Source organism: Xiphophorus maculatus, chromosome 23, assembly GCF_002775205.1.
Source record: "Xiphophorus maculatus strain JP 163 A chromosome 23, X_maculatus-5.0-male, whole genome shotgun sequence".
Classification (NCBI taxonomy): Eukaryota; Metazoa; Chordata; class Actinopteri; order Cyprinodontiformes; family Poeciliidae; genus Xiphophorus; species Xiphophorus maculatus.
Window position 1 is genome coordinate 17731708 of NC_036465.1, and position 26229 is coordinate 17757936.

Sequence of the window (26229 nt, forward strand, 5' to 3'; positions counted from 1 at the left end):
CGATAAATAGGTTGTCAGGTAAAGCTCTTATCTTTTTTCTAAAAAAATTTCTTGCAGTTCCTATAGGTTTATGAAATCTACCTGATACCTACATTAAATATCATACAAGCTCAATAGGATTCAGCTTGGCTTTTCCTACTGCTTATAAAACCTTTTGTTCACATAATACACAAATGCAGAGTTAAGTAGTGATGGCCAAAGTAAACCTCATGAAGCAATGAGGCTGTCCAATCCATTGTTTTGCCCAAAAGTTCATTACTCATTGCTTCATTCATTGCTCCCTATCTGCTGCTGCACTAAAACTGACAGCCCTTTCAAATAAACAAATCATACTTCTAAAATATTTAAACATAGTAAAACAGTCAGCGTATTCAGTATTGTCACAAAGTTTTTGTCAAATCCATGTCTAGAACAGTAGGGTCTATTGAAACCTATTTAACTCTGGCATCTCTTTTTGAAACCAAGGTAGTACTACTAATAGGTTGACCACCAGCTGTGGTTGTGCTTTCTTTTTCATTTGCCAAAAAAGACATTTGATGTTTTAGTTTGTTGAGAGTGAAGTGCTTATTGGACAGACAGCTTTGTGTTGGTTACTGTCTTCCTAAAAAACTAAGATTCTTCTAAATTCTCTTTTTCTATGACTTCTTCTGATTCTTTGTAGTTAACTAAACAGAATTTCACTCATCCAATGGCTTTCAGTCTTTTCTGCTGTGTGAGACTGATGTGTCTTTGTTGATGAAACTTTTTTTTTTTTTTTTGGAAATTTCTATGAAATTTCTGGAGGGCGGCAGTTAATTGAAGAATTATATTGTGAATTTGCTCTCCTGCTTTCTCATGCTTAACCAAGCTACTGACAACCATCCACAAAGCAAGATGGTTTGTAGCTCTTTTATCTTGAAAATTGACACAAAATATAGCAGTGACGTGTCCAGTGTAACGTGAGGCATTGTTTGTCATCGGTTGTGTGTTTCAGCAATACACATGCATCAAAGCGGGACTTCATCTGATACATTTTAACTCTGTAGAGAGTTAGTAGGAGAATGGCTTACAGGAAACAGTAATCTTCTTACTTTTTCTTCTTCTTTTTATTGTTTTTTTAGGTTTGCTCAGCTTCCTTCCTTATGTCACCCGTAACTGAAAGGTATTTGCACAGTTTTTCTTCTGAAGCTAATCATTAATGGGACATACTGTACATCAGCTGTTGCATACGTTTATGTTTTTAACAGTCACTGATCAACAAAGACTTGGGTGAATAGAGACATGAAAGCTGTGATTAAGCTGCAGTTGATCCTGATAGGAGTCTGTAGTGGTGAGTGGTTCACAATTTTTGCACATAACATCTAATTGATTGTTGTGTTTTTTGTCTCATTTTCTAATATAACCTGTACTTTTAGAAACAAAAACACAGCTGACAGTAAAATCCTTAAAGGATTCAGTTGTGACACCTTTAATGCCCCAAAGTGTGGGGCGCAGTGCCATTGCAAAGGGGTTGCAATGAATGAAAAGAAAAAAAAACTCTCAAGGAGCTGTTCATGTTTTAACCGAATTTTGCACAGAGGCTTTTTTAAATGTATTGACGATAGCAAAGTTGAATATCGTTACAAATAAAAAAAGAAATATGCTTGAAATAACACTGACCTCAAAGAGTACTCTTCTACAGTATAGAACTAACAATAAAACAGTTACACAAAAGTGTTTCACTGTAAACATGGTTTGTTGTTTGTTGTGATGCAACCTGAAGTGTGAAATAAATTTCAGTGGAGTTTGAAAACAAAATGTGTGTATAGGTTTATGTCTAGTTGAACGATGTGTGTGCCCAGTTGATGCTTTTTTTTTTCTTTTTTGGGGGGGATTTTATTGTAATCCATAGGTGGCCCAGAAGAAAATCTTTGAGAACCACTGCTTTAATGTTTGTTTATGTTTAAATTTCCTCCTATTAGTTCATTTTTGACTACTTAGTAGTCAAAAAAGTGTATTTCCTTTGTATGCATTAGATTTGCATCAGTGCCAGTCATCCTTAGCATATGTTGTTTGTATATATTGCTTTTAACCTTTTCTTTTTGGTGTGGAATTAACAACTTAAACAAGGTTTAAAACTAAGAATTTCTATACAAATTTAAATTTTGTGGGGATTTTCTCTAGTCCGAATTTGTTCTAAATTCTACCTACCAGGTTAAATAGTTGCATACACCTCCTACTATTACTTAGATAAATGTCTTAATCAGCATCAGCATGGTATATATTTATTTTATATCTTTTTCTCCGAAATGGTCAAGCTTATTTAAAGCTCTTAATTTCCGGGAACAGGCTTGTGTTTTAACCCCTTAATGTCTGAATGGCTTAAGAGTCATTCAGGTGTAGCGTCACTCTGACGCTAGAGGGCAGCAAAGTGTTTGCAATGCGATGTTGTATGTGTAGTTTGAGGTCAGTAGTAACTACGTGTATTTTCTCACTCAGTTACATTTACTTCAGAAACAATTTGAAAAGAAAAACTTTTAGGAGTAGTGTTATTGTACCAACTGTTTTGAAGAAACTACTTGTGCTTGGTGATCTGTTTGGCTACCTGTGTGTTGCAGACAACATCAACAGTTGTTGCCAATGTTGCCACCTGTCTGTTACTGTGAGATTTAATTGGATCTCCTGCTCTTTTTGTCAGTAGCTAACAAAAATTAGTCATTTGTCCTCTGTTAAGAAACAATAAGGTTTTCTGTAATGTTTGAATTATGTTTGTTACCTTTCGGGTGTGTCCTTGTAGTGGTCATCTTGTAACCCTGAGGGAGGAGGGAGCAGTGCTTTGATGCTGGAGGCCTAATAAACCAGGTTTGATTGTTGTACAGCCAAGCTTGCTAATTTCTTTTTGCTTTATTTATTTATTTATTTATTTTTTTTGTCTTTGCTCATTTTTTTACTCTCGTCTTTTGATGTATTAAATTTCGAGGTGTTAATGTACACATCTGATCGCAAAAAAATATTTTTAGGACTTTCAGCACGTGGACCTTGCAGATGTAAAAATGCTGTGCTGTCACGCGGTGCAGCTGACCCCCTGTAAATAACCTTTTTATCTTTTCTAGACAAGTGTAGCACACTAAGATTTTTGGTGGCATTAAATTTATTTGGACACCATGTTGTAATTACTATTTTGACCACAAAAAGTGATTTTCATTTTATTTTCAGACCTGGAACCATTCCAAGCTTGGTTGGCATGGTTTTAACATTGTGTGGAATGGTTTCAGGTCTGAAAGTAAAGTTGAGTAAAGCTCCATCACATCTGTACATGCAAATGTATTGGAAATGGTGCAAAATTAATTACAAATCAAAATTTAAAAACGTTTAAAAAATAAATAAATAAATAAATAAATGAGCAAACCTGGCTGTACAGCAATCAAAGCTGGTTTATTAGGCCTCCAGCATCATAGCACAGTTCAAAATGGCAGCTTTCCCATCAGACAGCCCCTGCTACAGTCAGCAGTCCACCTATATACTGGTTATCCCTGCCTTCTCAGTTTACCCCCAGCCAATCAAACTCCAGCTATCACTGCTCCCTCCATTAAAGAGCTGGGTTTGAGGCAGGCCTCTTCCTTAGGAGGGTTCCTAGATGGTCCCTACAAGGACACACCCGAACGGTAAACATTTCACAGACAAAGGATCATATGCACACATGCTAGAATTCAAACATTACAGAAAACCTTATTGCTTCTTAACATTTACTAATTTCCTCTGCCTTCTGGTTCACAAAACTCAGGCAAACGAGAAAAGTAGGCAGCAATAAGATTTTTCTTATTAGCTGGACAATGCTGGATGGTGAACTGGTATGGCTGAAGGGCAAGGCACCAACGTAATATTCGTGCATTCTGATGCTGCTTGGAGTGCATCCACTTCAGATGTCTGTGCTTGGTTTGCAAAATAAACTCCCTTCCTAGGAGGTAATATTTTAAAGAGTCCAAAGCCCACTTTATTGCAAGTCCTTCCTTTTCTACTGTGGAGTACGTTTTATCCCAGTCAAACAGGTTTTTACTTAAGAAAAGGACAGGTTTTTCTTCACCAGCTTCTCCCTGAGCCAGTTCTGCTCCAAGACCAACATTTAAAGCATCCACATGAACAACAAATGGCTTTGAAAAGTTAGGACTCTGCAAAACAGGAGCTTAACAGATCAGTTTCTTTAAAGATTGAAATGCATGTTCACAGTCATCCTTCCACATGATTTTAGAAATAGACTTTTTTGTTAACTCGGTCAGAGGGGCTGCTCAAGTTGATGGGGTATAAATCTCCTATACCACCCAACTAAGCTAATGATCTCACTTGCTTCTTTGTTTTGGGTCTGGGGATTGCTTGAATGGCTTTTACTTTTTCAAGTTGTGGCTTTATTTGTCCATGGCCAACAATGTAACCCAGATATTTGACTTCTTCTTGTGCCCATGCACACTTGCTCACATTCAGAGTGAGACCAGCATTCTGGATCTTTGCCATCACAGCCTTGAGATGTTGTAGGTGATCCTCCCAAGTCTCACTGTAGATCACAACATTATCCAGGTAGGCCACAGCAAACTTTGAACAATCATTAAGGATAATGTCCATCAACCTTTGAAAGGTAGCTGGTGCCCCATGAAGACCAAATGGTAGAACAGTATAATGGAATAAACCCATGCCTGGAATCTGAAATGCTGTGTATTCTTTACAGGATGGATCTAAAGGCACTTGCCAGTAACCTTTACATAGATCTAAGGTTGTGATGTATTTGGCCTTCCCTTTCCCAGTCTTTCTAGTAGCTCATCAATGCGTGGCATGGGGTAAGAATCAAAACAAGAAATGCTGTTTAGCTTTCTTAAGTCAGAACAAAAGCGAAGTTGAGTTGAGTCCTTCTTAGGAACAAGCACAATGCGATTTGACCACTAGCTTCTTGATGGCTCTATCACTCCCATTTCCAGCATTGTCTGGACCTCCTTTTTCAGTGGTGCCATCATTTGTTCTGGAATCCTGTAAGGCTTAAGATGAACAGGTGTTGTATCTTTCAAAGTTATCTTGTGTATTATGACATCAGTTCGCCCATTTACATCTGCAGACAGGGATGGAAGAGACTGTTTAATCTCACCCAGCTGTTCCCACTGATCATGAGTCAGATGCTTTGGAGCCTCTACTTTGGCCAATTCTCTGCATGGACTCAATTCATCTCCTCCATCCTTCAACATGGCACTGTCTTCAGCTGACCATTTTGTACAATCTGGATCTGCTTCACATCCATTTCTGGAACATTTCTTTCATAATACTCCTTTAGCAGATTTACATGGAGCAGTTGCTTTGACTTTTGTTTTTCTGGACAGATAATTTCATAAGTCACTGGACCTACTCTTCTAACCACAGTGTAGGGTCCTTGCCATTTAGCTAGCAACTTACTTGGTCCACTGGGCAAAAGTACTAAACCTTTCTGGCCAGTCTTCAGCTCCCTTTCACAGGCATGTCTGTCATACCATAACTTTTGCTTGTGTTGTGCCTTCTGCATATGGTCTTTAACTTGTTCTCTATATTTTTCCAGTTTGTCTCTCATTTGCAGTATGTAGGAGATGATGTTTGTTGTTGGTGAAGCCATTTCACTGGATACAGATGCCGCTCCAGCCACCCAGTTCTCCTTCAGCATGTCCAAAGGGCCTCTAAACCTGTCTCCCATAAAGCAACTCAAAAGGAGAAAAAACAGTTGAAGCTTGGGGTACTTCTCTGTATGCAAACAAAAGAAAAGGCAACCATTTATCCCAGTTTTTGCCAGTATCATCAATAAACTTTCTCAACATTTGCTTTAATGTACCATTAAATTGTTCTACCAAACCATCGGTTTCTGGGTGGTATGGAGTAGTACGAATACCTTTTACACCCAGTTGATCATAAAGAGTTTTTATCACTTGTGACAACATAATGGATAAACATCTGGATATCTGGTTGCATAATCACAGATGACTAATACATATTCATGGCCATTACTGCTCTTAGGTAAAGGACCTATGACATCCATGGCGATTCTCTCTTAAGGAACAGTCATTATTGGTAAAGTCTGCAACTGTCTGAAACTTTAGTGGGGGCTACTAACTGACAGTCATGACATGTTTTGCAGTATTCAACCACATCTTTATATAATCCTGGCCAATAAAAACACTGAGCAATTATACATCTTTGCCTGTCCTAGGTGCCCTGACCATGGTACAGTGTGACCCAAATGCAGAATTACTGAATGGTATTCTTTTGGCACAAGTCTGGGCTCATCAATGTCTGCTAGATACAAAAGTTTATCCTTTATAATGAAAGGCTCTCCTGCTAAACTTTTGAACGCTACAGTACTCTCTTTTTCACCATCTTTGTGTGCTTTATTAAAGAGAGGTTTAAAAGATGGATTATTTTCTTGACTCTCTTTAAAGTTATCAGGAACTTGCCACTGGAGATCATTACATGGAGTTAATGGCAATGCAGGTTCAGGAGGTTTTGACCTGCTTTTGTTTTTATTTTTCTCCTGTCTACATTGTTGTTTTGATGTCCTAAATTTATTTTCTCCTTCATACAAATCATCTGCATCTGGCAGACGTTCTAAGCCCTTTTTTATAAAACATGTGATGACAGCACAAGAATATGCCACAGAGTTTTCTTGAACCAGACTGTCTAGGATTGGTAAATCTTCCCCAAGGTTAACATCATAAGCTAACTGACTCAAAACTCCAACAGTCAACATTAAAGCTTAGCTTTCAATTTCAATTGTGACATCTGCAGTTGGATACTCTTTCTGACATCCATGAACACAAGTAATGTCTACAGTCTTGTTAAACCTTTCAGTGTAGCATCCTCAGAAAGTAATAATAGTCTTGTTTTTTAAAGCACTTGAGCACTATTTAAGCACTATATACACTTATTCTTGTTGCTTCTTTAAGCGGGGAAACCTTCCTGTGACGGCAGACAAAATGGAGCTCAGTGTTTTGGAGTTTTGGGAGGAGCAGTAGACGTTCAGCTGGTGGACAACGTGTCAGAAATACCCAGATTCTTATGGAACACTAATAACTCTGTGATACTATATTGGAGGTATAATAAAGTAGTTCTTAAAAAGGACGGCAGAATTCCCTTTTTTCCCAGTAATGGATCAGTCACGATCAATGACCTGAGAAGGACTGACAGCGGTGAATATAAACTTGAAATGTTTGATGGAAATGGAAAAATCACAGGACGGAAAACTCTGCAACTATTTGTTATAGGTAATCAAATATTTCTATTCCAAATTTTTCACTTTTTACTCTTTTACATTGTTTCATTTCACAACAGGACATAGATACACATTTTACTTATATTAAATAAAAAATATTTTACAACGTACTTCAGTTTGTCATCTGTACTTTCCAGTTTTCCACCAAAATTAAACTGTTTTCTGTAAATAATTTTTCTTGTGTTTTTCTCACAGCTGCTGTGTCCTCTGTCCAGCTGGTCCCTGAGTGTTTGTCTCAGGGACAGATGAAGGTGTCCTTTGTGTCTCAAGGTGACAGTCCTCAGTACAGCTGGGCTCTGGATGGACACACACTGACAGACTCTGAGCTCTTCTCTAGAAATACTGAGACCAACATCATCGTTCTGAGACGAAACATCTCAGGACATCTGGTCTGCTCAGTCAGGAATCCAGTCAGTAATTCCTCCGAAGAGATGAACATAGCTGTCTGTGGTGAGTAAGAAAAATATTATTAGTATCCAGTTTTCAGATAATATGTCTACTAGTTATTGTATTCAATTAGTATTTTTAAGATAAGATAAGATTTATTTGTCATTGTCATCAACAGATTACAACGAGATTGAGATTTGCTCGACTCGAGTTGAGATGCAGGCTATGTGTATATACATAATATACAAAGATAAAGAAATAAATAGTACAAAATGAGAAATAAATAGACATCAGAAGGTGGACGCAGCACCTGGAGGTGTGGCAACAGAATTTACATTTTTAACAAAGTGGTGTCAAGAGCAGAAGTTCTTATGCCTTTGAATTTAGTGCCATGATTGCCATCGGGTAAAAACAGTTTTTTAGGCGATTTGTCCTGGTTTTTATTTCTCTGTATCTCTTGCCTGATGGCAGCAGCTAGAAGAGACCATGGCCAGGGTGTGAAGAGTCATTTAAAATGTCCAAAAACGTTCTTGTGGAGCCTGGAAGTGTAAATCTGTTCCATAGTGGGCAGGGGGCAGCCTATGGTTCTCTCTGCTGCCCTAACAACCCTCTGGAGCGCCTTCTTGTCCGCGGATGTGCTACTGCCATACCAGACACACAGACTGTACGTGAGCACACTCTCTATGGAGCAGTGATAGAAGGCCTGCAGCAGGTCTGAGGGGAGACGGTTCTTCTTGAGTATTCTCAGAAAGTACAGTCTCTGCTGTGCCTTCTTCAACAGCTCCTTGGTGTTGGTGCTCCAGGTTAGCTTATCCTCCAACTCCATGCCCAGAAACCTGAACACTGGGACCCTCTCCACACAGGTCCCACTGATGGTGAGAGGCTGGATGTCCGTTTTGTTCTTCCTGAAGTCGATCACCAGCTCCTTTGTTTTGGAGGTGTTGAGGAGCCGGTTATTGACTTTGCACCACTCTGTCAGCCGCTTCACCTCATGCCTGTACTCCAGCTCCCCTTTCCTGCCTGAGATGAGACCAACAACAGTCGTGTCATCTGCAAATTTTATGATCTTGTTGCTGAGGTGGTTGGAGACACAGTCATGAGTGTAGAGGGTGTAGAGAAGTGGGCTGAGCACGCAACCCTGTGGCGATCCGGTGTTCAGGCTCAGAGCAGTGGAGGTGTGGGGGCCCAGTCTGACCCTCTGGGAGCGACCTGTTAGGAAGTCCAGGATCCAACTGCAGGTGGCTGATGGGAGCCCAAGGTTTGCTAGCTTGGACACCAGACGTTGGGGAAGTATAGTATTAAATGCTGAGCTGAAGTCCACGAAGAGCATTCTGACGTAGCTCCCCTGCTTCTCTACGTGGGTCAGGGCAGCATGAAGTGCTGTGGATACAGCGTCCTCTGTGGACCTCTTTGCTTTGTAGGCAAATTGGAGAGGGTCCAGCTCAGCAGGCAGGCCAGCGAGGATGTGACTCCGCACCAGTCTCTCAAAGCACTTCATGATGATCGGTGTGAGTGCCACTGGACGGTAGTCATTCAGGGTGTTGATGTTGGTTCTTTTTGGCAGGGGGACAATGGTAGAGGACTTTAGGCAGGGAGGGACAGTGGCTTGAGACAGGGACTGGTTAAAAATCTTTGTGAAGATTCCAGCCAGTTGGTCTGCACAGCCTTTAAGCACCCGTCCTGACACACCGTCAGGTCCCGCAGCCTTCCTTGGGTTTACCTTCCTCATCACCTGCCTCACCTCACACTCCTCTACTGTGAGAGCAGAGCTGCTGTGGACAGGCAGCTGTGATGGAGCTGTGGTAGGTGTCGCCTCAAAGCGGGCAAAGAAGATATTCATCTCCTCTGCCAGGGAAGTGGTTCCCTCCGTGCATGGCTGGTTGCTGGATCTGTAGCTTGTCATGTGCTGGACACCCTGCCACACCTGCCTGGTGGTGTTGCTCCTGAGCTGCTTCTCTATTCTCCCTCTGTATGATGCCTTAGCTTGGCAGATGCCTCTTCTCAGGTTGGCTCTGGCAGAACTGTAGGGTGCTTTGTCCCCAGACCTGAAAGCAGCGTTCCTGGCTTTCAAGAGGCCCCGGACCTCCTTAGTCATCCAGGGTTTCCTATTCGGATAGATCCTCATGAGTCTGCTCCTGGTGACATTGTCCGTGCAGAACCTGATGTAGTCCAAGACTGCTGAGGTGTAGTTCTCCAGGTCCGGATGTGCAAAAACCTCCCAGTCAGTTCTCTGGAAGCAGTCCTGTAGTTGGTGAGAGGCATCCTCAGGCCAGATGGTGACAGTCTGGGTTGTAATGGGGACACGTTTCCGCAGGGGGGTGTAAGCAGGGATCAGTAGCAGGGACACGTGATCAGACTGGCCAAGGTGTGCTAAGGGTTTAGCCCTGTATGCTTGTCTGATGTTTGTGTACAGCTTGTCCAGAGTTTTATCACCCCTGGTTGTGCACTTTACGTGTTGATGGAATTTGGGGAGGACTGATTTCAGATCAGCATGATTAAAGTCCCCAGAGACGATGTGAACAGCCTGGGGGTACTTGTTCTGGTTGTTGCTGATAGTATCATGCAGGAGTCCCACGGCCGAGCTACAACACCCCCTCTTTTGTTTACGATCTCTGCGCCGTCGACCTGTCGTAGATACTGGGATTGTAATCCAGGGACAGCCCGGTGTCCGTGCAATATCGACCGGAATGTTGTTGTGGACACGGAAAATCTCCTGTGGCAGACTTTCCCCGATTGCTTGACCAATGGCCAGTAAATTTTGTCGGTTGTAGGTGTTTTTACCCGAGCAAAGTGGAAAAGACAAACTTCGAGTCGGTGAGCACAAAGACGCTGCGTTTACTCGCGTCGCCATCTTGTCGACTCTTTCGACAAGATGGCAAAAGAGTCGACATCTTGGGTCAATTAATCTTTTCATTGGGTCTTATTTTTTAAACTTGAAAAGATTCAAACTTTTAATTGAATCTTTTCGATTCAATTAATCGTTGAATTGAATTCCTTTATTATTATTATTTTTTGATGTTTTTACAAACAACATCAATTAAAATCAAAATATTGTGTCTATTGTCATGATGAAAATCTACTTTATTGCGCGCTACAACAAACAAAAGCTTGACAAAATTATTTTTGCCCTGATCACATGATTTAATGATCCATGAAAATTATTATTTACTTGCCCTAGCCTAATCAGAAATGCAAACAATGGGTAGGTTTGTCCTTTGCATATATTGATAAGGAGCTGAATAGTGACTTTGTGTGATTTTTGCTAAAACAATGTGATTTTGGGGTACAAAAACAGATCCCTGAATCTAAAATAACTAAAAAGTATTACAATGATTATTTTTCATATTATTTGTAGTAGTCCAGTGGCTAAGAGAATACCTTAATTTGTAAAAAATATTATAATAATAATAAAATGAATACACTAATTATTCTTATTTGTCATCCTAATGCTTGTTTTTTATTTAAGAGGTGAAAACTTCCTGTGACGGCAGACAAAATGGAGCTCAGTGTTTTGGAGTTTTGGGAGGAGTAGTAGACGTTCAGCTGATGGACAACGTGTCAGAAATACCCAGATTCTTATGGAAAATGAATAACTCTAGGATACTATATTGGAGGTATAACGTACTTCTTAAAAAGGACGACAGAATTCCCTTTTTTCCCAGTAATGGATCAGTCAGGATCAGTGACCTGAGAAGGACTGACAGCGGTGAATATAAACTTGAAATGTTTGATGGAAATGGAAAAAACACAGGATGGAAAACTCTGCAACTATTTGTTATAGGTAATCAAATATTTCTATTCCAAATTTTTCACTTTTTACTCTTTTACAATGTTTCATTTCACAACAGGACGTAGATACACATTTTACTTATATTAAATAAAAAATATTTTACAACGTACTTCAGTTTGTCTTTTGTACTTTCCAGTTTTCCACCAAAATTAAAAATTAAACTGTTTTCTGTAAATAATTTTTCACGTGTTTCTCTCGCAGCTGCTGTGTCCTCTGTCCAGTTGGTCCCTGAGTGTTTGTCTCAGGGACAGATGAAGGTGTCCTGTGTGTCTCAAGGTGACAGTCCTCAGTACAGCTGGGCTCTGGATGGACACAACCTGACAGACTCTGAGCTCTTCTCTAGAAATACTGAGACCAACATCATCGTTCTGAGAAAAAACATCTCAGGACATCTGGTCTGTTCAGTCAGGAATCCTGTCAGTAATTCCTCCGAAGAGATGAACATAGCTGTCTGTGGTGAGTAAGAAAAGTATTATTAGTATTAAGTTTTCAGATGATATGAGTAGTAGCTAATGTATAAACTTCATATTTTTAATCTTTGAATTGAATTCCTTTATTATTATCATTATTATTATTTATTTTTTTAAATGTTTTTACAAACAACGTCAATTAAAATCAAGATATTGTGTCTGTTTTCATGATGAAAATCTACTTTATGACCCGTTACAACAAAGAAAAGCTTGACAAAAATTTTTTGCCCTGATCACATGATTTAATGATCCATGAAAAATATTATTTACTTGTCCTAGCCTAATCAGAAATGCAAACAATGGGTGGGTTTGTCTTTTGCATATATTGATAAGGAGCTGAATAGTGACTTTGTGTGATTTTTGCTAAAACAATGTGATTTTGAGGTACAAAAATAGATCCCTGAATCTAATATAACTAAAAAGTATTACAATGATTAATTTTCATTTTATTATTTGTAGTCCAGTGGCTAAGAGAATACCTTCATTTGTAAAAAACATTATAATAATACTAAAATGAATACACTAATTATTCTTATTTGTCATCTTAATGCTTGTTTTTAATTTAAGAGGTGAAAACTTCCTGTGATGGCAGACAAAATGGAGCTCAGTGTTTTGGAGTTTTGGGAGGAGTAGTAGACGTTCAGCTGATGGACAACGTGTCAGAAATAACCAAATTCAAATGGAATACTAATAAGTCTGTGATACTTTATTGGAGGTATAATAAAGTAGTTCTTAAAAAGGACGACAGAATTCCCTTTTTTCCCAGTAATGGATCAGTCAGGATCAATAACCTGAGAAGGACTGACAGCGGTGAATATAAACTAGAAATGTTTGATGGAGATGGAAAAAACACAGGATGGAAAACTCTGCAACTATTTGTTATAGGTAATCAAATATTTATTTTTCAATGTGTTCATTTTTTAGTCTTTAACATTGTTTCATTTCACAACAGGACGTAGATACAAAGTTTACTTATATTAAATAAAAAATATTTTACACCAAACCTCAATATTGTATTCTGTACTTTCTAGTTTTCCACCAAATTAAAAATTAAGCTATTTTCTGTAAATAATTTTTCATGTGTTTCTCTCTCAGCTGCTGTGTCCTCTGTCCAGCTGGTCCCTGAGTGTTTGTCTCAGGGACACATGAAGGTGTCCTGTGTGTCTCAAGGTGACAGTCCTCAGTACAGCTGGGCTCTGGATGGACACACACTGACAGACTCTGAGCTCTTCTCTAGAAATACTGAGACCAACATCATCGTTCTGAGACGAAACATCTCAGGACATCTGGTCTGCTCAGTCAAGAATCCAGTCAGTAACTCCTCCGAAGAGATGAACATAGCTGTCTGTGGTGAGTAAGAAAAATATTATTAGTATTAAGTTTTCGGATGATATGTCTAGTAGCTAATGTATTAAATTAATATTTTTAATCTTTGAATTGAATTCCTTTATTATTATTATTATTTTATTTTTTCATGTTTTTACACACAACATCAATTAAAATCAAAATATTGTCTGTTTTCATGATGATAATCTACTTTTTGACCCGCTACAACAAAGAAAAGCTTGACAAAATTCTTTTGCCCTGATCACATGATTTAATGATCCATGAAAAATATTATTTACTTGTCCTAGCCTAATCAGAAATGCAACAAATGGGTAGGTTTGTCTTTTGCATATGTTGATAAGGAGCTGAATAGTGACTTTGTGTGATTTTTGCTAAAACAATGTGATTTTGGGGTACAAAAACAGATCCCTGAATCTAAAATAACTAAAAAGTATTACAATGATTATTTTTCATTTTATTATTTGTAGTCCAGTGGCTAAGAGAATACCTTCATTTGTAAAAAACATTATAATAATAATAAAATGAATACACTAATTATTCTTATTTGTCATCCTAATGTTTGTTTTTTATTTAAACAGTGAAAACTTCCTGTGACGGCAGACAAAATGGAGCTCAGTGTTTTGGAGTTTTGGGAGGAGTAGTAGACGTTCAGCTGATGGACAACGTGTCAGAAATACCCAGATTCTTATGGAAAATGAATAACTCTAGGATACTATATTGGAAGAATAACAAAGTTGTTAGTCCAAAGGACGACAGAATTCCCTTTTTTCCCAGTGATGGATCAGTCAGGATCAATGACCTGAGAAGGACTGACAGCGGTGAATATAAACTTGAAATGTTTGATGGAAATGGAAAAAACACAGGATGGAAAACTCTGCAACTATTTGTTATAGGTAATCAACTATTTAATTTTCAATGTATTTCATTTTTTCCTCTTTAACATTGTTTCATTTCACAACAGGATGTAGATAAACATTTAACTTATATTAAATAAAAAATATTTTACACCAAACCTCAATATTGTATTCTGTACTTTCAAGTTTTCCACCAAATTAAAAATTAAGCTATTTTCTGTAATTAATTTTTCATGTGAATCTCTCTCAGCTCCTGTGTCCTCTGTTCAGCTGGTCACTGAGTGTTTGTCTCAGGGACAGATGAAGGTGTCCTGTGTGTCTCAAGGTGACAGTCCTCAGTACAGCTGGGCTCTGGATGGACACACACTGACAGACTCTGAGCTCTTCTCTAGAAATACTGAGACCAACATCATCGTTCTGAGACAAAACATCTCAGGACATCTGGTCTGCTCAGTCAAGAATCCAGTCAGTAACTCCTCCGAAGGAATGAACTTAACTTACTGTGGTGAGTGTGAAAAGATAAATTGGTTCATTTTAGTGGTTTATTATTTGTTTGTTTGCTTCTAGGTTGCATATTCATTAACTGCACTTCAATTGGGAGACAAATAGCTAAGTGGGTCTGTCACTTTCCGATGGTGGCACTGCGTTGAAAAGAGGGGAGGCAAGGCAACAAGATATGGTGGAAATGAAGCCTAGGCGCAAATTCAAACTGGAAGACTCTTTAGCCCCACCTGCATCATCCAGTCGGCGCGTCCCGCTCATCACCGCCGACCTATCAACGCAGGACCAAGCCACGTCACGTCCACTCACCGACCAAGGCCCAGTTGATAAGGACCTCCATCCATGGCATCTTCCGCTTTCCAGCTGCGCTCAACCTGTTCAGCCGCACGCCTCAGCTCCCAGTCAGTTATCTCACCAGATCCTTTTCTCCGTGATTGCTCGCCCTTCCACCTCTAATGTCCCTCTTAAAAGCCGCTAAGCCGTTTGCTCGGCCCCTTCTTTCCCTCAGTCGCTCCTCGGATGGAAGAAGTATTCCTCCCGGCCTCATTCATTCTAAGCAGCTTCTGCCGCCGCTCTCTCGCCTGACCGGGACCCACCGTCCCTTGCTCCCGCGCCACCCACTCCACGGCCTGTCTCTGGCAAGCGGCCACATAATCCCACTGTCTTCATCCCTGGGCCATCTTTCTCCGCCTCAGGCCCCTGGCCGGCCCGCCAAGGTCTCGCCGCACCGATCTCCGTCGCCCTCCCAGCTCGTCGTTCATCATCTTTCCACCGCGTTCATCACGTCGCCTTTCTACCGGTTCCCCGCTCTGGTTCGGCCACTTCAACAGCTTCACTCACTTCCGCATAGCTGCTGGCAGCCCGGTCATCAGCGCCTCCCTTCGGATTTCCCACGCTACGCCCGCCTCGGGCTTTCAGGGTAAGACGTAGCCTCACTTGTCTCATTCATGTTTGCAACGTTAGGAAACGCGGAACTTAGTCTATCCCCTTCCCGAACTTGCAGGCCCATTTCGCATGCGCCATCCGGGCGCGGTTCAAGTGCTTCAGAGCTTTTAATTGCATGAATGCATAAATGAATTGGTAATAGTGGCATCCCTCCCGGCGTGACCCAAGGTGGATCGCCAACCTCTTTTCTACAGCTTCCCGACCTCGGTAGTAGCCTCCGTTATCAAGCCCCGTATATTCCTCCTCTAACTTTATTATGCCCGCACTGGACTTACTGCTCCTTTTCTCGGCCCCTCTCAAGCCAGCGTTCGTGTTTGGTCACGTTTATCCGCACAGCGGGATTATTCATTCATAAAACGGTAGACTCATGCGCACCCAGCTACGTAGAGCCGTTCATGAGCCGTCATGGTTACCGTATTCATTTTCTCTGCTTCAACAGTGACTATCTTAAATCGTGCACCCGCCGTCTTTAACCGCGTGACAGTACGTCACGCTCCCACTGGCATTGCTGAACGGGATGCGCATTATAATCAAAAGGAAAAAAAAAAAAAACTCGACATTTTGCATGCCGTTGTCAGGATTCGAGCACCTGGCCTTTTAACAAAGTGCCCCTTTTTCCTAGCTTAAGTTTTAGGATTGTCTAAGTCGTTTTCTGGGTTTATCCTTGGTCTCAAGAGTTTACCTGCTTCCCCGCCAGGCCCAACGGTACGGGTGAGCTTCGGAGTGTATAGCCTGCCCAGAGTAAGCAGTGCCCCTCCCCACCCCCTGAACCGGAAGCTGCCCGTTTCCACCCCAGAACGGCCAATTCTCCGTCATTCCTATGTTGATTTGATACTATGGGGGCTCCCGCGCTTCCCATATCCGCGTCCCCGTCACTTTCAGCAGTTAAAACTGTTTAATCCATTAAATGTCGTAACCTGTTTCCCGAGCCGCCCTCAAACGCAACTTGAACTCTGAGATGCTTGCTGGATTTACACCGGTGCGGCAGCGAAGGAGACCTGCTGCTGTTGCGCAGAGCTGTGTATGTCCATTATAATCACGCCACAAACGCAGAACCCTGCTAAGTTTTCCCCCAAGGTAACGACCACGTTGAGCAATGCTGTCGGATGCAGGTATCGACAGATAAATGATGCTCAGCTAATATTACAGCATCTTAAGCCTGTTAACAAGTAGCCCGCGGCTACCGAACCGTTACCTACGTTCAGCTACGTAGATTCATTTTGCCCCCAAATAAGTCCATGCCCCCTGATAACTTGCTTAACCGTGGCCCGCCAACAGTAAACTGCCTCGTATGCCGACATTTCAAGCTCATGTCCCTGCTGGCGCTTCTAAGCTTCATCTCTCACCAGACAATTGTCCGGATTCGCATGCTATTCCCAGGCCATCCTGTCATTTCCAAGTCTATGCAGCCTATCCTCTAGCTTTCCCAGGTTTCACTAGCGCATTCGTTCCAGTCCCTCTTCCGAGCCAATTATCATAAGGCACCTACGAGCCACCCTTGCTGCCAGTTAGCAACGACCTACCAGCACTCGCAGTTGTTCTGAAGCCAAGGCCCCATCCGGAGGAGCAGAACCTCCAACATCATTGCTTAGGTCCAAGTCAAGTTAGTTCGCATGGTTCCTTTCACAAGCGCCAAAGCTTTGCACATCTTCGGTTTAAAAAAAAAAAAAAAAAAAAAAAAAAAAAAAAAAAAAGATTTCATTATCGCCCATTTTCTCAACCCCCATCGGGGTAAAGCCAGCACCTCCTTATCGCTGGGAGTATAGGACGGCACCTCCTCTCTAATTTTCTCATTCTATCCAGCCTGTCCTGCATGACCCTTTCGAGAGGGAACCCCCATGCAGCCGGTTCAGCTCCAACCTCCATTTCAGCAGCTCGAGTCCTCAGCATTCTACGAAGCCCGTTCCACTTCTGTAGCCTGTTTCCCGAGGGGTCATTTCCGTAAGCGTCCCCACATCGCCGCTCTCCGCCATAAGCTATCATGTTTGACCCGCAAAGCCGAATCTCCACCATTTTCCTCGCCATCATTGGCCATTAATCAATTTAATTGCCACTAATCATTCTAATCACCTCCGCTTATGGCAGATCTGGCCTTCATCTACTATCATCCCGCCATTCGAACACTCTCGCTTCCCCAGCTGGCCTTCATCTTCCAGCATCCTGCCATTCTATCACTCTCGCTGATAAGCTATATCTCCCAGCCCTTGTTCAGTCCAGTCCAGCTACTAGACAAAATAATCTATTTCAAACCCTCATCCACGCCTCGCACCGTAATTTTATTCCCTATAGTTCCTCAGTTTCTCATCCTCATTTCCAGTCTTAGCTTCCTCTTCATGCTCATCCATCATTCCAAGCCCCTGCATTCTCTCAATCTCGAGGCCATAATTTATATACGACATCATTCAACTCTTTAGATCACGTTTAACCAGTTTTCCAGGTATTCTCTCGACCTTACGTCAACAGCTCCATAGTCATCTTCAGCATTCTCTTCATATAATTTTACGTATCTCGTCTCCGTCTTCATAGCTTCCCTCAGTGCCCGACGTGCACTGCGCAATTCACTGGTGGTGGTTGGTCAACCTCACGCAAAGCGCACACTCCCATCCAGCAAATGTTATGCTCATCTTTCCCTGTTGTCCTTCACTCCCCTATTTTAAGTTTCATTCCAGAATGTCCCCATATCTCGCTCGCATCCTCTAACGTCACCCTGCAAATCTAATCCTGGTTCTAGCATCTCACCTCCAGTAGCAGGCAGCTATCTTCTTACATCCTAATCTATTCCCTCTCCCATCCTTTTCTCGCTATCTCAGTACCATGCAGCTGATCTCTTTCCTACAGCTAAATCATCATTTCAGTCGGTCTACTCTACGAGCACCCTGCCATTCCACGCCCATCTATGTCTCCGGCTGACCTTCATCCACTGGCTTTCATCATTTTCCCCTACCATCAGTACCGTCACCCTGTATAGCCTCCTTAAGGTTCCAGCCCGCAAGCCCCGAGTTGGCGTAGCTCCCGACCTTTTCTCACTCTCCCAGTCTCTAACTCCCAGCTCCGGCCCCAGCCTCAGCTTTCATTTTTGGGGGGATATTATTTCTAATTGACATACTATTTCATAGCATCACCACATTACCCCAGTCAGCCTTCATCTACCAACTTCCTGCCGTTTCATCTTAACGGCGCCCCCAAGTTAGCCCACATCTACCAGCATCCAGTCTTTTCACAAATAGCGGCTTCCCCAGCCGGCCCACATCTACCAGATCCGGTCATTTCAAGCATAGCGGTGTCCCCAGCTGGCCTTCATCTACCAGCATTTAGTCATTTCATGCATAGCGGCGTCCCCAGCTGGCCTTCATCTACCAGCATTTAGTCATTTCATGCATAGCGGCGTCCCCAGCTGGCCTTCATCTACCAGCATTTAGTCATTTCATGCATAGCGGCGTCCCCAGCTGACCTTCATCTACCAGCATTTAGTCATTTCATGCATAGCGGTGTCCCCAGCTGGCCTTCATCTACCAGCATTTAGTCATTTCATGCATAGCGGCGTCCCCAGCTGGCCTTCATCTACCAGCATTTAGTCATTTCATGCATAGCGGCGTCCCCAGCTGAACTTCATCTACCAGCATTTAGTCATTTCATGCATAGCGGTGTCCCCAGCTGGCCTTCATCTACCAGCATTTAGTCATTTCATACATAGCGGCGTCCCCAGCTGGCCTTCATCTACCAGCATTTAGTCATTTCATACATAGCGGTGTCCCCAGCTGGCCTTCATCTACCAGCATTCAGTCATTTCAAGCATAGCGGTGTCCCCAGCTGGCCTTCATCTACCAGCATTTAATCATTTCATGCATAGCGGCGTCCCCAGCTGGCCTACATCTACCAGCATCCAGTCATTTCACGCATAACAGCATCCCCCGCTGGCCTCCATCTACCAGCATTCTGCTATTTAACGCCGCACCTCTTCCCCAGCTGGCCTTCATCTACCCACATCCCGTCATTTCATACCTCGTACCATCCCAGTGTCTTTCATCTACCAGCATCTCGCCAATACACGCCTAGCAGCATCCCCGCTGACCGTTATCCACCAGCTTCATAATTTACCCCTATCACAGTAACATCACCTACTACGATCTCCTCAAGTCCTAGTCTGTAAGCCCCGAGCTAGCGTAGCTCCCCCACATTACTCTCTGACCCTGATGCTAATTCCCCGGCCTCGGCCCCGGCCTCAGCCTCCCTTTTTGGGGGATGACATTCCTAACCTACATCGGGAATGCTCATCCGAGCTGATCGCAATTCACAGCTCAATGTCCTCAGCCGGGGCCCGAGCGCCAAAGAACTTTAAATTCATGCATGTCAATAAACCTGTTTAATCGCTGTTTTTTCCGTCTGAGTCTCTCCAGATTGAAATGAAGCCTAGGCGCAAATTCAAACTGGAAGACTCTTTAGCCCCACCTGCATCATCCAGTCGGCGCGTCCCGCTCATCACAGCCGACCTATCAACGCAGGACCAAGCCACGTCACGTCCACTCACCGACCAAGGCCCAGTTGATAAGGACCTCCATCCATGGCATCTTCCGCTTTCCAGCTGCGCTCAACCCTCCTCCACCCCTTCTCCACCTCCACTCTTCAGGCTCCCATCCTTCACCGACCCCCACCACCAGTGTCGGGTCCCGGGGGATGACATTCCTAACCTACATCGGGAATGCTCATCCGAGCTGATCGCAATTCACAGCTCAATGTCCTCAGCCGGGGCCCGAGCGCCAAAGAACTTTAAATTCATGCATGTCAATAAACCTGTTTAATCGCTGTTTTTTCCGTCTGAGTCTCTCCAGATTGAAATAGCTTCATTGGTGCTGCAGGTCACCAGTACACCGACACCCATTTTAGACTGCGAAGCACAGCAGCCGGCTTTATCCCTGGGCCACTTCCACCTACACCAGGCGAAGGGGTGACAAACAACAATAAATAATTTACAAACCCAACACAAAATAAATGGTACAAATAAGTATTTACATGCATGCAAATTACAAACAAACTAATCCTAAAGTCAATCAAGAAATTAAATCAGACTTAATATAACTTTCAGAGCATTACCCTTCTTAGTTTACATGGTATGCTCCACCCTTCTAAGGAGACACACCAGAAAGGTAAAACCCAATTAACGCAACACAAATAAACTGGAATAAAGAAATGAAACTAAAAGTACTTGTTCTGTAAATAAATATCAATACTCAATAGGGATGGAGTCCCTGGTCTCCATCACAGGGTCTATAAGAAATGTTAAAACTTGTTACATGTGATCAAGGGCGTAGGTTTGGTCTAAGTTTTGGTGGGGACCTTACAACTTACTGACCCCCCCCCCCCGACCATTTTTGACCAGTAGAGGTTATTATTAAGCCACCACAGTGGCTTAATAACCCCCTCCCCCCAACCATAACTTGGATACAGTCATACTCAGCAGGTTAGTTCAAGAACATTTTACTTTTTCCTGTTCAAAATTCAGCAGACATTACAAGTAAGATCAAAAGAAATATCCTCTGGATCTACTGATTATACAACAAACACAATTGCAGATAAGAACAAAAAATGACTTCTTGCACTTCAGGAAAAAGATCCAACACCTCACCTGGAGCCCTGAAGCTCCAGCCACCTCTCCATCGTTCTGCTCTGCCCCTTGCTCTGCTGTCTGAGCATCCTATGTGAAAAAATATTACATAATTAACAGACCTATTCTACCTCACATTCAGTGCTGACCTTACTAAACACCGGACTTTACCACAAATGCGTTGCGTGATAGATATCTAACTTATGGGTCCACTCACTGTACTTACAGCCGAGGTAGCGAAATAACTTCTAATGTCTATCGTCCTTTTCTTTTTTGGTGGCGACATGGTCTCGGAGACTAATAATAAATGTCAAACTCAGAAGGAGACGAGTTCACTGTCAGCACCATGGACCAAGCTTCCGTTCCGCGTGTGGCCAGCTGGCCGCCGCCTGTTGCAGCAAATCAAAGAACGTAGATCCACGTTCTGTGAGCCAATAGCGGGTCGTCATAGTTCATAACAGCGAATTTTAAAATGAATGCTACCACTGCGTAGTATATTGAAATATTAAACTAATCAATGTAGATTTTCGTTTATTTATTTTGTTTTTGTTAAAAAATACATATGTTTTTTTTTTTTAATTAATATGGCAAAAATTGGTGGGGACTATTTTATATCCCTTGAATATTGGTCGTGACATGTCACGACCGTCCATACCCAAACCTACGCCCATGCATGTGATTAAAATTTGTGGAAGTTGTTCAACTTTGGCTAATTTGGTTTTAATTTTTACTATTTACCTGAAAGCAAATGTAAATTTGGTGATAGAAGTATGTAAATGTATTGGTTACTTTATAAAAAAGCATACCTTATTCTTTCTGTTCCTCTTTAGTCATTAAGAATTTAAGATAAACTTTAAGTCAGAGCAAATTGCTAAAAACAAGCCAATTAAACAATTAGACTTTATATTTATTTGAGTTAGAATCCAGTTTTCAGATGATTGATTTAGTTATCTGGTTCATTTTTTCAACAAGATTAATTAAAGATTAAAAGAGTCAAAGATTAAAATGTGTTTAATCTTTGAAGTAAATATTATTATTATTATTATTATTAGAGCAATTATAATTACTGTTATTATTATTTTATGTTTTTGTAATTGACATCAATTAAAACCGAAATACTTTGTTTGTTTACTTGATGAAAATCTACTTTTACAAACTGAGTAACTTTTTTTTGTAAAGAAATAAACATAGATAAATACACTATTTATTCTTATTCTTGTTCTTCCTTTAAGAGGTGAAACCTTTCTGTGACGGCAGACAAAATGGAGCTCAGTGTTTTGGAGTTTTGGGAGGAGCAGTAGACATTCAGCTGGTGGACAACGTGTCAGAAATACAAAGATTGCAATGGCATACTAATAACTCTGTGATACTATATTGGAGGTATAACGTAGTTCTTAAAAAGGACGACAGAATTCTCTTTTTTCCCAGTGATGGATCAGTCAGGATCAATGACCTGAGAAAGACTGACAGTGGTGACTATGAACTTGAAATGTTTGATGGAAATGGAAAAAACACAGGATGGAAAATTCTGCAACTATTTGTTATAGGTAATCAAATATTTATCTTTCAATTTTTTCTAGTTTCAACTCTTTTGCATTGTTTTGTTTCCTAACATGAAGTAGTATAGATACACATTTTACTTATATTAAATTAAAATACCTTACAACAGACTTTCCAGTGTTCCATTAATAAATAGCTATGTTCTGTAATTAATTTTTCATGTGTTTCTCTCTCAGCTGCTGTGTCCTCTGTCCAGCTGCTCCCTGAGTGTTTGTCTCAGGGACAGATGAAGGTGTCCTGTGTGTCTCAAGGTGACAGTCCTCAGTACAGCTGGGCTCTGGATGGACACACACTGACAGACTCTGAGCTCTTCTCTAGAAATACTGAGACCAACATCATCGTTCTGAGACAAAACATCTCAGGACATCTGGTCTGCTCAGTCAGGAATCCAGTCAGTAACTCCTCTAAAGGGATGAACTTAACTTACTGTGGTGAGTGAGAAAAGATAAATAATTAGTTTATATTAGAAGTTTGTAGTTTATTTAAGAAGAAACAGTCAAATAGCAAATTGCAGCCCTAACAACAATGATCAGCTTTGGTATATGAGCAACTAAAAATTACTATAAATCACATAGATTACCTCATCCTCTGGTGTGAGAACTGCTGGAGTTCATCCAGCAGAAAATACAATCTTACAATCTACGGTGAAAAATCATCAGTTTAATTAAACTAATGAAGTTTTTTTCTCTTTTAACAGATCCGGCTCACTTTGGAATTGTGTAGTATTGCTGTGGTTCTTCCTTTAATTGGCCTTTGTCTCTACTTCACTTGGAAGCAAAAGAAATATGAAAAAGCCAAACTCTCTGCCATCCCACCCACAGTGGAGAATCCAGAGGACTCTATTCTGATGGTTCAACTGAACACTACATCTTAGATGGATGACATTATGACTTTAATTTGTAAAAATTCAACATAAGCTCACAAACATAAACATGTAAATAGTTCTGGGATTGGCTGCCATGTTTCAGGAGCGTTTTATTGTGCAACATTCCAAAGTGTCTTATTTCAATTATGTTAAAGTGAAAGTTTTAGCTTAATTCCTTTCTTGTGTTATATATTGTCAACATTCTGTCTCAGTGTTTTTTTTATGTATTTTCCAATGTATTATGCTTTCAATGGATTAGCTTTCATCTATTACTGAGTTGTACCATGAGGTTCTTATGACATACAATGGTGTGAATAAGTGTTTGCCCCCTCCATGATTTCCTGTTTTTGTATGTATCTCACACTAAACTTAGACTAACTTACTTCTAAGGACGTCTTACATGTGTTGGAACCACTGAAGTAAACAGTCGTAGTCATACAAAACCAGCAGAGGAAAATATAAACTTCACAGAAAAGGCTCCTGCTAAAATGTAATAAAGGAACCTTGTAGCCTCAGAGAAAATGGTTAACCACACCAACACACAGGACAGCAGTTGAAACATGATTTTCTGCATTTGAAAGAATCTTGCAGGTTTTTTGAAGCAATTTATAAAGTGCAAACACTGGGCTCTGTGTAATAGGCTTTGTACAGCTCTAGATATTTGACAAAGATACGTTATTAACATCTAAAATCAGCTGAGCGAATGAACAGAAGCTGAACGTGAAGCAAACATGGAAGTTGTTTTTGTTTTTCTTGATGCAACTTGGACTGTTTTAAATGTGTGTACAATAAATAAACTACATGTTACAGGAACCTAGTTATTTAGAGTTAAGCAACCTTTGACACTATTCTTAGAGAACTAAAGCAGCTTTGACTCTTTTTAAATATCAAAAGCAGCCGAAAAAATGGCAAGTGTTTCATTAAACTTTGCTAGCTTTTAAGACTTATTGTAGGACTTTCATAAAACACAAGTATCTTTTGTTCCTCCAAATGGTGGTGATGGCATCCTGTTCACTCAGCTTCTCTCTTTTCTGCTGTAATATCGGGTATTTTTAACTCGGCAACCTTTAGACATCCAGTCAAGTCACAGTTTCATCACATGGTCATTATATTTAATACAGTGTGTAAGGTCTATTTCAGTTCCTAACCTGCAAAGAATCAACCAGAGACACAAATTACTTTTCTGCAGAAGAGGCGAGCAGAGCCTGACGTGGAGAACCGCCGTCAAACACTGTTTGTGATCAACTCTGCGGGCTCTTTGTCCACACTGCTTTTTATTATGATCACAAGGAAGGAGTTTGAGCTTTTTCACACAGTCACACAAAGAATTGACTAATGACCTTTACTACAGGATCTTCTGGAACCTTCTGTGGACATGCCCTTACAAGGGCATGAGGCTGACCGCAACCAATCAGTTTCACAGAAAGCTGACAACACAGGAATGTGTAAACGTTTCTAGCTTCCAGGCAAACATCCTAAAAATAGTTAATAGTGTATCACGGAAGAAAAGAAGTCAAGTAAACAACAAACACAATAATAATATGAAAACATAAACTTTCAAATAAACTCACAAGTAAATGAACTTAGATAATTTTTCTAACACACTGAAACTTCAGGGTTTATTTTAAGAAAGTTCTCCTGTAAAGTGACACTAATTGAGAAAATATAAACTTTCTCTATATGTCAATACTTAAACTCCCACAATTAACTGAGGAACCAAAAGGATCTCAAGTCCCAAATCTCTTGATTGTAAACCTCCCCTAACTCTAAAGGAGGAAGAGATCTACTTCAAATTGGAGAAATCACTCATTCAGGACTATCCCCAGTTATTGTTCTCTCATTCTCAAGTCTTTGTGACAACCAGTTGCAAGTGTTCAGTTTTTTCTTTCTTGCTTTGTACATCAGAAAAAAAAAAATCCAACACTGTTTAATGTTTGGGCCTGATTCAATTTATTGATGTTACTGATAATGAAACTGTATTGACATTGTTAGTAAACACATAATTTTTAGAATTTCATCGCTTGATTTCTGTAAAATTAAGACAAATATTGATTCCTGCAACCTGAAAGTTGAGGGTTGAACTTCATCTTCCTCCACATATCAAATCGCCACGAGCAAGGCACTAAACCCCAAATTCACCATCAGGGTATTGTGTGTGAATGGCTGTGAATGCAAAATTATTGAATATATTGACTGTACGATATAAGCACAAATAAGAAAAACTATTTAATGAGAGAATACAGATTCTGCATTTTAAGTTGTCTAATCAGTTTTGGAGGAATAAGGAAGTTTATCAACAATTGTTCAACAACACAGAGACTAAATATTTTAGTTTAAACTTAGAAATATTTATTTGAATAATTTTTTTAAATAAATACAATTTCATACAGCAAAATTTGACCATTTCAATCAAAGAAACTGAAAAACTGTAGCAAGAAGATATTTATCAAATGTTGATTCGAAACTACTTATAATATTGTTTGTGCCTTTTTATTCAGTTGCAATAACAAAATTGCTTTTTCAGGTAATGGACACACCCTTTAAGAATTATTTTAATATTCATCGCCTCTTTACTATATAGAAACCTGTTTAAAAAATGTTTATCAAAACCTGTTTGAACATTTTCTTTTTCTTCCTCTCACTCCAACACACAAGCAAAGACTTGTTGTTGGTTAAA

General features: G+C 40.7%; 1 protein-coding gene across 1 annotated transcript; it reads left to right on the forward strand.

Moving 5' to 3' along the window:
• Positions 1-1224: 1224 nt before the first annotated feature.
• On the forward strand, positions 1225-24328 carry cd48 (CD48 molecule). Its single transcript, XM_023328152.1, has 12 exons — positions 1225-1309; positions 6906-7223; positions 7427-7681; positions 11085-11399; positions 11610-11864; positions 12446-12763; positions 12974-13228; positions 13804-14118; positions 14330-14584; positions 22556-22674; positions 22864-23118; positions 23385-24328. Exons 1-10 carry the CDS (start codon positions 1261-1263, stop codon positions 22582-22584), a joined length of 2364 nt encoding a protein of 787 aa, XP_023183920.1. The 5' UTR covers positions 1225-1260; the 3' UTR covers positions 22585-22674; positions 22864-23118; positions 23385-24328.
• Positions 24329-26229: the final 1901 nt, after the last annotated feature.

Bases quoted from the DNA above. Each gene is read 5' to 3' on its own strand.
- cd48 (XM_023328152.1), top strand. From the start codon at position 1,261: ATGAAAGCTGTGATTAAGCTGCAGTTGATCCTGATAGGAGTCTGTAGT. The intron at 7,224-7,426 runs GTAATCAAATAT...TTTTTCTCACAG, and splicing joins TCTGCAACTATTTGTTATAG to CTGCTGTGTCCTCTGTCCAG. The intron at 14,585-22,555 runs GTGAGTGTGAAA...CTTTTTTCCCAG, and splicing joins AATGAACTTAACTTACTGTG to TGATGGATCAGTCAGGATCA.